We start from the raw sequence: 12,776 nt of genomic DNA, 5'->3' as shown, positions 1-12,776 counted from the left end.
ATATATATATATATATACACACACATACATATACAATAAAGACAATTATAAAATAAGGTAACTAACCTTTAGGTATTATGCTAAGAAAGGGGATATTAGGAGAATATTGTAATATTTCTGGAATTATTACATAAACAGTAGAACGTCATTTTTAAAAGGTCACACACAGTTTTGAACAATAAAAGAAAACTAATTTTATTCTAATGAGAAAAAAAATGTCATGTGATTATGTTGTCACTGGAATCAGGCGTCATTTCGAAGGATGCTTTGTTATTTTATTTTATACAAATCAAGTCATCTCTCTCGGTGTTGTTTTTTTAAAGATAGCACAAGACTAGTTATAGTTGCTTAAAGAGAATACGCTCTCATTTATTTATAAAAATAAGAAACACATCATATTACATTAATAACCATTTGGAGTCTGGAGAAGTTTTTTCCGGCATTCAAACAACAGATTTTAATTTTAATACAAATATTTTTTTTTATCAGATTGGAAGAAAAAATTTTGTTTTATTTTTTTAATTTTAGTTGTTTAAAAATTTTTTTTTAAATACATTATCAAACAAATCTTAAAATTACAATAAAAAAAAAACATTACGTTTTTTTTCTCAAAATTAAAATCTGATTTTTTTTTAACTCAAAATAAAATCTATTTTTTGCATGATAAACTTAAAAAACAATAATACTAATAATAATAATAATTATAACAATAATATTTAACCTTAGTGGATTAAAAAAGAACTTTTTTTTAAATTTAGCAAAAAACACTTTTAAAAATGTTATTTCAATTTAGGACATCCTTTTGTGTTAATAAAAACTAATGAGAAATGATTAATGTGCTAAATGTACAGTACAGTGTTTTAATAGGATATGCTTGTATTGTATTTGCTTCTTAAGCTTTAAAAGGGTTGCAGATGTGCTTTAACCAATCTAATAAATCTTGGCTACAAATATACTGTATACTGTACATATATTTATGTTTGTTCTATTTGAGGAGGTGCGCTCCTCCATCAATAGTCAAAGAAGCTCCTATGTGGGATTATATAATGTGTCATGGAGCTTTTTCCCCTGGCTTCCTGCTGTGTGTGCCGCCCTTCGGACCCGTCACAACCACATTGACACCCCCTCCATCATGTCGGAGTGTATATCACGCGACCCTAATGTGTGTGTGTGTGTGTGTGTGAGGAGGAGGTGCTCCAGTTCACCTGAAGAATAGCATCTTTGTGAGCTTGAGCCTTATAAAGAGCCGCTCGGACGCGTTTCGGCCCACCCAAATATTCAGTAATAATCATGAAGCCCCGAGCGCTTCTCCTCCTGCTGGCGGCCGTCGTTTGCGTGTCCAACGCTCAGACGAACAACAGCGTCAACGACAACAACAAGCAGCGTAGCATTTGGGACGAGCCCATCCGCTTCAGCACCAAATCCAAGGATTCGTGCACCATGGTGGTGTCGGGGGCCGGGGACTACACCCGCTTGCGCGTGACCTGCAAAGGCCCCAGCCAGGGTCAGACGGCGGGGCGTTCCTACTACTGCGACTTCCAGGGGAAGCCCAACCTGTGCCGTGCTTACAGCCTCAACCCTCGCCACTACTTCACCCAGATGATGTGGGACCTCAGGAAACTCAGCCACGCCTGCCAGGGCGCCAAAATCTACCGGCCGTCGATGTGCAAGAAACACCCCGACGAGGTCCAGATGAGCTTCCTGGCCGCCTGGCCCAGGACCGCCAGCCCAAAACCCTCCAAGCCCGTCCAGGAGTCGCCGCGCAAACCGGCGGCACCCGCCCAGGCCAAGCCCGCCGCTACCCAGAAGCCGGTCAGGCCTCAGCCCGTCAAGCCCCAGCCGGGAAAGATCCCCCAGACCAGGAAGACCACCCCCAAGCCTGCAAAGACCACCGCACGTCCCAGCGAGGTGCCTGAATCCAAATCTTCCCGCATGGCCTCGGAGTACTGCTGGAAGAGCTTCCACGGCATCTGCTCCTACGTCATTGGCTGGTTCCAGAACTAAACACAGGTCAGTCACTAATGATTATACGGCATTTTAAAACTGAAAGAATAGTTTAGCTTCCTAGCAGGATTCCTCTTCTTTTGGTTACTAGGCAGAGTTCATCAGGTTCAACTTACAATTGCCCCATCAGCCAATTAGAAAAGAAAAAAAAAGACAAAATTTCTTCACATGTCCAGATATAATTGAAAGTATTTTTTTTAATATTAAATAATATATATATATGTAAAAAGCGTGTATATATACACTTTTTATTTAGAAAAAAAAACACATTTATTTGTATGCGAAATTTTAAAATAATCATTTTTAATTCAAATTTTGATTTGAGTCACTGCTTTGTTCAAAGTCCTTAATAATGTTTATATATAATATACAAAATATATATTTCATTTTTAATTCTGTATCAAAATTAAAAAAAATTTAAAAAAAAAGATATATATATATATATATATATATATATATATATATATATATATATATATATATATATATATATATATATACATACATATATATGTACACATATGTATATATATACATATAAATCATATACTGTATATGTATATATATATGATTTATATGTATATATATATGTATACATACATATATATGTATATATATACAGTATATATATATATGATTTATATGTATATATATATATGATTTATATGTATATATATGTATACATACATATATCTTATTTTTTTCTTTTTTTTTTTTAGTATTTTGATACAGAATTAAAAATGAAATATATATTTTGTATATTTGTCTTATAGAGTTGAAATCGATCTTAATAAGTGTCCATCATATGACTTTTGTTCTTTCAGGTGGCAAACATCACTGAAGAACCCTTCACGTCCATCCTGGACCTCATATGGACTTGATACCATTCAGACTTTTTTCCATAACAGTGTTTTGTACACAAATTAAAAATGTAAACTGTCACTTATCATCCTGCTATGTTTTTTTGTTTTTTTTGGTGCGCTCAAAGGCGTCCTTGTTCATGCTGCACCCCAGCCGCAAAGAAACATGTCTGCCGTCTGGCCCGTGCAGGAAGTTGTTGACATCGAAGATAAAACACTTGAGCACGGCGAAACACTCGACTCACTGTGTAGGAGGAACACAGGACGCCTGTGTTTGTGTGTGTGTGTGTGTGCACGGTGCGTGTGTGTGATTACACTGCTCATTATTCCACAGCCAATCAGTCAGCTTGACCTCGTGACCTCAAAACCTACTGTGGTCCAAACAGTGGTGGTTTGTACGAAAACAAATGGTGTTACTGCAGTATGTCAATAAACTGTAGTATCCTCAACCCATATGATCATTTATTATTAAATAAAATGTATACAGTGAATCCCTGTGCTATTGGGTTCACTGCATATTCGCAGATTTCTTATATATATATATATATATATATATATATATAATTTTTTATTTTTTGTTATTCATTTTTTAATTTTTTTTTGGTGCATTCGTGCTTATTTCCAGAAAAAGGCATTTTTTTTGCATGTGAAAACTCATCTTATTCAAGTCGGTAATCATTTGTAAGTAAGTGATAATTAATCATATAACATACATTTATGTAACGACTGGACATAAGTGTAAGATGGCGGCACATAGTAAACAATCTTTCAATCACAGCCATATATATTATTATTATATGTATTTTTATGTCTGTGTCTTTTATGTTCAGGGAAAAACAACACCCTGTACATTGGAAGTCAACAAGTAATGTGAGTGGACTTTGATTAGGTTTTATTCCTTGTCAAGTGACACACTTGTTCTAGGCAGGATTTATAGGGATAAATCATTCCTGCACTCAATATTAAAAGGGAAATACTTACAATGCTCTTTATTTGGAAATTTCGGGCAGGGGGAAATAGAGCCCCCACACAGCTGCTAAAGGACGGGGAAAGTTGGCAGCGGTACAATGAAATAAAGTCATCTCATCAACATTTGATGCAATAAATCAATAGTATGTGGCTAATGTAAAGTAGTGCAAATAGAAATAATTAAGTTAAAATGTCTGACAAAAACTGAAATGTTTTCCACAAAAAAGTATTTCAATCCAATTAATCCATTCCAGGTACCCTAAAATATGAATATAAAACACATTTTACAGAGAATAAATGCAGTTTTAAGGTCAAGTGGACAATGTGAAACAGTATAAATGTATTTATGACATCACTTTTGCATCTATTAAAGACTCTTGTTGTCGTTACTTTGTACTTGGCGGCGGTGTAGCTCGGCAACTTGAGGGTTCCAGGTTCGATCCCCTCTTCCGCCATCCCTGCCGTTGTGTCCTTGGGCAAGACACTTTACCCACCTGCTTCCAGTGCCACCCACACTGGTTTAAATGAAACTTAGATATTGGGTTTCACTATGTAAAGCGCTTTGAGTCACTAGAGAAAAGCGCTATATAAATATTATTCACTTCACTACTTCTTTCTTATATTCAATAGGGTTCTCACCTTCTTTATCAAAGTTGTGGAACTTGCAAAATTGATTTGGCCCCGTGGTGGATTATTTTGAATTTGAACTTAACAAAAAAAAAGGATTTATGCTGCCGATTCCAATCTTTCGAGAGTGATTATCTATTCATTTATGGCGAGTACCATATAGTTTAGCACCATAATTAAACTACTTCCTTCATTTCTTTGATTACACACACTTTTTTGAGCAAAACAAATAACTAAATTAAATAAAAAAAACTACCATCTATTCCTCGTTTAAATCCTTTGGTTTTTGCCCTTCTTGTTAATTTCCTGATAATAACTTGCTTCCGTCTACACTTCTTAAATTTTACTAAGCTTGTATTTCTTCTGTTGTTTCAAGCTAGCTTGCTCTTGGTGGGTAACATTTTTAACACTATCCTAATACTTGATAACGATGCTTGATAATGATACTTAATATACGAAGAAATACAGTTTATTTGCTGTAATTGAGGTGATTATTTTTCATTTAGGAGAGTGTCTCCAGACTGTGTATGGAGATACACAATTAGCTGCTAGCTTAGCTAGCATGCCCCTTCCTGCTTGCTCTCGGTGTGTTACATGTTTAGCACCATCCTAATACTTGATAATGATACTTAATATACTAAGAAATACAGTTTATTTGCTGTAATGGAGGTGTATGGAGATACACGATTAGCTGCTAGCTAGTCAACCAGCTAACTAAAAATAAATAGTGTCATCCAGGGGGATCGGCATTTGTGATCGCTATTAAAATGTCACGGCCAGGGCACGTTCCAATGTGCCCTCATCTTTGCGCTCTGCTTGCCGCGCCTCGGGACGCGCCCACGGCCACGTCACGCCCACATGCCGGCAAGGCTGTGGGCAATCGGCAATCAGCGCACCTGGACCTGATGAGAGGGAGCTGTATAAAGGACCAGTGGACCCAAGGATCCAGGCGGGAACTTAGTTTCTCAATGGTGTACCGTAAGCCTACTCTAGCTTGATGCTCTCTGTTTTCCCTATGCGTTTTCCCTCCGTGCCTGACTTCCTTGTTTGTCCTCCCTCAGTGCCCTCCCGAGTTTTGCCCTTGGTGATTCTCCCGTTGTTTTCCCCTGTGGACTTTGGACTGCCTTTCTCGATCCTTGACCCTCGCCCGGACACAGACCTTGTCACTCCTCTCCTGCTCTGGACCACCTGCCTGCCCCACGGACTGCCTCATTCCTTCGCTCTCAACACTTGGTAACACACACTTCAGCTAACTACACGCATAGCCTCACACACACACACACACACTCTTGGGTTTTTGATACTCTGTATTTCCTTAGTTTAGTTTATTAGTTAATATTGTTTATTATTATTAGGGATGTCCGATAATGGCTTTTTGCCGATATCCGATATTCCGATATTGTCCAACTCTTTAATTACCGATACCGATATCAACCGATACCGATATCAACCGATATATGCAGTCGTGGAATTAACACATTACTTTGCCTAATTTGGACAACCATGTATGGTGAAGATAAGGTACTTTTTAAAAAAAATAATAAAATAAGATAACTAAATTAAAAACATTTTCCTGAATAAAAAAGAAAGTAAAACAATATAAAAACAGTTACATAGAAACTAGTAATTAATGAAATTGAGTAAAATTAACTGTTAAAGGTTAGTACTATTAGTGGACCAGCAGCACGCACAATCATGTGTGCTTACAGACTGTATCCCTTGCAGACTGTATTGATATATATTGATATATAATGTAGGAACCAGAATATTGATAACAGAAAGAAATGGGGGGGGGGGAGGTTTTTTGGGTTGGTGCACTAATTGTAAGTGTATCTTGTGTTTTTTATGTTGATTTAATAAAAAAACAAACAAAAAAACGATACAGATAATAAAAAAACCGATACCGATAATTTCCGATATTACATTTTAACGCATTTATCGGCCGATAATATCGGCAGGCCGATATTATCGGACATCCCTAATTATTATTATTATTATTATTATTATATATATTGACTATATATATAATACATTATTGAAGCTTACTGCCCCCTGGTGTCTTTGCCGTCATCTCCCTCTGTGTAACGGTAACATAAAAGGCAATAATCGGCAATGGCAATCACGTAGTTTTTCATGAAAATTGTCTAATACTGATCGATGGCCGATCAATCGGCACACCCCTAACAGAAACTGATTCTTGGTTTGGACACAGGATTCCACAGAATGATACTCGAGCACATGGATCGTCTTGTGTTAAGCTGATGTTTGGTCGTACGATAATAGAATTTCATAAGTTTTTGTCGATAAATGAATCCTATCAAAAACGTATTTTAAAAAACTAGCATTTGACTTGACCTGATTACTCTTTGTTCGTCCGTCGGGTCGACGAGGACCACTGTAGTCATCGTAGGGTTTCTGGGACTGGCTCTGTCTGTGCGTGCGCAGATGGCTGACGAGGCCGATCCTGGCACGGAAGGTTCGGTTAAAAAAGGGACATTGGACGAGTGGGACGTCTCCAGGAGGGTTGATGGCACGGGCTTTTCGGGCTTGCCTTTTATTTTCTGCGGTGGTGGTCCTGTTTGCTTCGCACAACTTGGCGCCTTTGTGGATGGAAGAGCGCCAAGTGGCTCGATCCATTGCGGATTGTTCCCACGCTTTCAGTGAGGCTTTGAGTGTATCTTTGAAGCGTTTCTTCTGCCCACCCCGGGACCGCTGGCCATGATGCAGCTCGCCGTAGAAAAGTCTTTTGGGCAGCCTCTTGTCTTGCATACGGGCTACGTGACCTGCCCAGCGAAGCTGGAACTGCATCAGGATGGTGAAGATGCTAGAGCAGACCTGGGCATTCTGCGGCCCGCGGGCCACATCCGGCCCGTTGTGCGTGCCGGTCCGGCCCGCGTGAGGCCAATCATAAATTACAAAATACATTTAAAAAAGTATCTATGTCGAGTGTGCAATACAACGGTGCTGCTTTTGTTTTGAAAAGCGTTATTTGTATTACTTCCGTGTGGACGTATGCTCGTGTGTGATTGTGAGTGAATGTGAACAGCGGCAATCACAAATTACAAAATAAAGTTTAAAAAACATTTATGTCGTGCGTGCAATTCAACTGTGCTGCTTTTATTTTGAAAAGTGTTATTTATGGGCGTATGTCCGGGTGTAACCTGTGAGTGAAGGTGCACAGCGACAAGTGATGAAACGCTAAAAAGAGAAAAGTTGATGACAAATGCCGTGCTTCCAACAAGACATGGAGTGCCAAGTATTTCTTTACAGAAATGAAAGGTAAAGTCGTGTGCTTAATGTGTGGTACACAGGTGGCTGTGTTTAAAGAATATAATTTGAATCGCCACTACACGACGAAGCACGAGGAAAAATACCGGAATCTGTCTGATGAAGCGCGCGCAAGGGAGGCTGATGCGTTGATGGTAAAACTGCAAACCCAACAAGGACTTTTTGCCAAATGTCACACCCCCAGAGATGCAGCGGTCAGGACAAGTTTCGTCATTTCTCACAAAATCGCCAGAAAAACTAAGGCGTTTTCTGACGGAGAGTTTATTAAGGAGTGCTTATTGGACTCTGTTGCGTTGTATGCCCGGAGACTTTGACTGTTTTTCGCTGGCTTTAGATGAGAGCTGCGATGTACGTGACACCGCCCAGCTGCTCATCTTCTTACGTGGGATAACTGCAGACTTTCAAATCACGAAGGAGCTGGCAGCCATGCAGTCAATTAAAGAGACAACCACAGGTAATGACTTGTTCACATAGGTAAATGCGTGTTTGGACATGTTAGGACTTAAATGGGACAAGCTGGCAGGTGTGACAATCCAATCCTATCCACTTTATTTATACAGCACATTTAAACAACAAAACGTTTCCAAAGTGCTGCACAACCATATTAAAAACAATATTCAAATATTATCCTTAGCTCCACCAATGACTGAATAAAAACAACAAATAATTAATAATAATAATGGATTCGATTTATATCGCACTTTTTCTATTGTTAGATACTCAAAGCGCTCACAGAGAAGTGGGAACCCATCATTCATTCACACCTGGTGGTGGTAAGCTACATTTGTAGCCACAGCTGCCCTGGGGTAGACTGACGGAAGCGAGGCTGCCAGTTTGCGCCTACGGCCCCTCCGACCACCACCTACCATTCATTCATCATTCATTTCACCGGTGTGAGCGGCACCGGGGGCAAAGGGTGAAGTGTCCTGCCCAAGGACACAACGGCAGCGATTTTTGGATGGTAAGAGGCGGGGAGCGAACCTGCAACCCTCAGGTTTCTGGCACGGTTGCTCTACCCACTACGCCACGCCGTCCCAATTACATATAAAACCAATATAAAAAACAATTGAAAATAAATATGATTAAAAACGATTTTTAACAACAGATGGTTGTCCAAATCTGATGGGGAAAAATGTTGGATAATGCAGGATAAAGTGACAGAAATTAACCCTGTGCAGAAATGGACATTTTTGCATTGTATTATACATCAGGAAGTGTTGTGTAAGACAGTGTTCAAAATAAAACCATCAAAAGTTAAGTTAGGTTAAATGAAATTATTATTATTATTATTATTATTATTTATCTTACGGTATATCAAAAATAATATTGAGCAAAATTTAATTGAAATATTGTCGGTGTGGCCCTCCAGCAGTGCTCGGGTTGCTTATGCGGCCCCCGGTAAAAATCAGTTGCCCACCCCTGTGCTAGAGAGACCTGCTTTAGCCAAAACTTCTGTATCTGGGACTTTGTCCTGCACATTACTACAGTACAGTTGACACTGTTGAGTGTTGACAGGTTTGTACAACAGTTTGACATTTGGATGCATGATCATGTCAACATGCAGGAACATGTCCCGCTGTGACTCATGAGTGAAGAAGAGTGCAACTTCCCACACACAGAACCTCCCGGTTTCTTTGTCCGCTCATGTCCCCGCAAAGCCACGCCCCCTTGCGCTCTCCATGCTTTCGTGTTTAAAAAATAATGGAGTAGCGGGAAAGTGCGTGTGTGCTGGTTGGTGAGTCATGCGTGGGCGTGCGGCCGCTATGAAAAGCAGCGTGTGAGCCCATCTGAGGACCACAACATTGGACCTGGCTGGGACGCCCTGCTGATTGTCTTCATAGTCGTCTATTTGCGGTCGAAGATGCTGAAGACTCTGCTGACGCTCATGTCCCTCCTGGCTCTGGCCTCCGGGGTCAAGAGACGCGGCCCCGGGGCATCTCCGTTGGTGGCCGGCCGGGGGAGGTTCCACCTCCACGGCACCATGAACTGCACCTGGGTGGCCCGGGAGAGCAGCCCAGACTCTGTGAGGGTGTCGGTGAAGTGCGAGGACCCTGTGGCGCGTGTCCAAGGTGGGGAGACCGACATGGAGTGCGCCTACGACGGCAAGCCGCAGATCTGCCCGGCCTACCGCTCCAAACGCAAGGGCTTCTGGAGGCAGATGGGGCGCTCCTTCAAGAAGCTCGGGGCGGACATGTGCAAGGATGAGAATGCGGTGGTGAGTGCGAGCATGTGCAAGCGAGCTCCCCGCGACGCTCACTTCAAGCTGGACATCGGGAGCTCTGTCATCGGCGCACAGTCCGGAGGTATGGATCTCCCGCCCCCCGCCCCGTTCCTACCCACGCCCTGCCCTGAGACCAGGAGGCGGGCGGAGGAGTACTGCAGCAGCTCCTTGGCCAACGTGTGCGCCTTCTTTTTGATGATGATGCAGAATGACGACTGTTAGGACTCTTGCTCGACCACTTGGTGGACATGATGTTTATTCCTTTGTCTTGTCTTGACAACTCAGTTGGCGCCATTGTCTTTCTTTTCAATATCTATTTTATATTAAATACAGAGTATAATTTATATTGTAAATCGAAATGTATAAATAAAATGTTCTCATAACCCCTAACGCTGTCTTTGGGTAGTTTCTGTGTCCTTAACAAACATTTTTCCTTATCCATTATGATCGAGCCTTGGGAATTCTGCTTAGCGACAAGTACATAAGTGTACTAGACTGACCATACGTACTAGTACATAAGTGTACTAGACTGACCATACGTCCTCTTTTCCCCGGACATGTCCTCTTTTGCGGGGCTGTCCGGGCGGAGTTTTTTAAATGCCTCAATTGTCCGGCATTTTGCGTTAGGGCTGCGTGTGTTTTCAATGTACGTTCAGGGTTAAGAAGGGGTTAAAAACAAAACAAATTGTGAATGTGTGCGCACGCAGCAGAATTCGCGAGGGAGGGGCAGAGACAGAGAGAGCGAGAGAGTTATGATAAATGCGCATGCGTCGCCAGGCTCCGCTTTTTATCCATAGATTTATCAGATTTAATTTTTTATTATCTATATCAGGGGTGTCAAAAGTGTGCCCCGGAGGCCATTTGCGGCCCACAGCTAATGTTTTAAAGGCCCACGGCACATTCTAAAAATACTATTAAAATAAACAAAAACATAACAAAAGTGAAATAAAAAAGCTTAAAGGTGAAATGTAATTTAGAAAAAGTTGCAATGTTGACTAATAAAACAAAGCTGTTTTTTTTTTTTTCTTTCATTCAATCGGTCATTGCTCAAAACATAATATTGAATCAAAATCAATGTTATTATAAATTATTGACCTATCCAAGGTTCCGATTACTTCACATCAAATATTCCACTTTGAAAAATATTTTTGGTGGAAGATTTTGCATATTTTGTGTGTTTGCCATTAAAAACATAGTTTTGTTTGACAAAAAAGGGCGGAAAACAAAACAAAACAAAAAACAACATAAAAAAAAACTGAAACATTTTGAAATGAGGGATAGATCTGAAGTTGATGTAGACTCCAGAGATTTAAGCGTTAAATATAAAATGTATGTATGCCCTGGCACACCATTATCATCATCTCATGACCAAAGCAAAACACTTTTTACACTTTTATACTGAAATAAATACACCTACAACTTATTAAATAAAAACATAGAAAAAATTACCAGCAGCGGTAACGTTTAGATCCATGAAGGAAAGAAGAAAGAGAATGAATGTTTATAACTGAATACATATGTATACAAATTTGTTTTCTTTTTCTATTATTTTTTTTTAATGAATTCAGTAACGTTTATGACAACCTTTTTCCAATACACAATATAGAATGTGAGATATAACAGGATAATACATACGTTTATCATTTTTTTTCAAAACGCTTACAAAAAAGTCGGACCCCAAAAATTTACTGTGGGACCCCGTTTTGAAAATTCCTAGCGCCAACACTGCTGTCAACAGTGAAAAAATGCTTTATTTAAACAAATATATTATTTATAAAGCAAGTTCGAGTATCATTGACAAATTTTCATTCATCCTTGGCGTGCTGCCCGCCTTGGCACGCATACACTACCGTTCAAAAGTTTGGGGTCACATTGAAATGTCCTTATTTTTTAAGGAAAAGCACTGTGCTTTTCAATGAAGATAACTTTAAACTAGTCTTAACTTTAAAGAAATACACTCTATAAATTGCTAATGTGGTAAATGACTATTCTAGCTGCAAATGTCTGGTTTTTGGTGCAATATCTACATAGGTGTATAGAGGCCCATTTCCAGCAACTATCACTCCAGTGTTCTAATGGTACAATGTGTTTGCTCATTGGCTCAGAAGGCTAATTGATGATTAGAAAACCCTTGTGCAATCATGTTCACACATCTGAAAACAGTTTAGCTCGTTAGAGAAGCTACAAAACTGACCTTCCTTTGAGCAGATTGAGTTTCTGGAGCATCACATTTGTGGGGTCAATTAAACGCTCAAAATGGCCAGAAAAAGAACTTTCATCTGAAACTCGACAGTCTATTCTTGTTCTTAGAAATGAAGGCTATTCCACAAAATTGTTTGGGTGACCCCAAACTTTTGAACGGTAGTGTATATGTGTCCTCTTTTTGGGATTTCAGAATATGGTCAGCCTACGTATACTCGCAGATAAAATGTCATGCCAGTTGTTAAGTTTCATCATAAATCACATTTTGTAGTCCGACCTATTAAAAAAGAAAACAAAAATAATATTTTTTTGTTTGTGCAAAAACCAATCTCCGACACATTTGGGGCATTTGTCACTGTGCCCTATGATAGCAACCACATTGCTGCATTTACAGTATTAGCTCGTTTGCTAGCTAAAGATGACATCAGAAAAGTCAATAAAAAATATAACTAACTGTATTTTTAAACATATATATGCAGCTGAGATAGGCTCCAGCACCCCCTTGCGACCCCAAAAAGGGACAAGCGGTAGAAAATGGATGAATGGATAGTATTTTGTCCTTGATCATTTTGGTAGAAGAAAATAAAGCTGTTCTGTCACACCTT

The 12,776-nt window shown here is 39.7% G+C and overlaps 2 protein-coding genes across 2 annotated transcripts; both read left to right on the top strand.

Moving 5' to 3' along the window:
• The first annotated feature begins 22 nt into the window (after nucleotides 1-22).
• Nucleotides 23-3,348, top strand: fgfbp2b (fibroblast growth factor binding protein 2b). Its single transcript, XM_062026192.1, has 2 exons — nucleotides 23-2,010; nucleotides 2,829-3,348. Exon 1 carries the CDS (start codon nucleotides 1,291-1,293, stop codon nucleotides 2,002-2,004), a length of 714 nt encoding a protein of 237 aa, XP_061882176.1. The 5' UTR covers nucleotides 23-1,290; the 3' UTR covers nucleotides 2,005-2,010; nucleotides 2,829-3,348.
• A 4,256-nt stretch (nucleotides 3,349-7,604) lies between these two features.
• Nucleotides 7,605-10,353, top strand: LOC133633609 (fibroblast growth factor-binding protein 1-like). Its single transcript, XM_062026190.1, has one exon. It carries the CDS (start codon nucleotides 9,610-9,612, stop codon nucleotides 10,189-10,191), a length of 582 nt encoding a protein of 193 aa, XP_061882174.1. The 5' UTR covers nucleotides 7,605-9,609; the 3' UTR covers nucleotides 10,192-10,353.
• Nucleotides 10,354-12,776: the final 2,423 nt, after the last annotated feature.

Source organism: Entelurus aequoreus, linkage group LG18 (genome assembly GCF_033978785.1).
Source record: "Entelurus aequoreus isolate RoL-2023_Sb linkage group LG18, RoL_Eaeq_v1.1, whole genome shotgun sequence".
NCBI classification, from domain to species: domain Eukaryota; kingdom Metazoa; phylum Chordata; class Actinopteri; order Syngnathiformes; family Syngnathidae; genus Entelurus; species Entelurus aequoreus.
The sequence above is the reverse complement of the archived record's forward strand: the minus strand, read 5'-3'. Positions and strand labels throughout refer to the sequence as shown.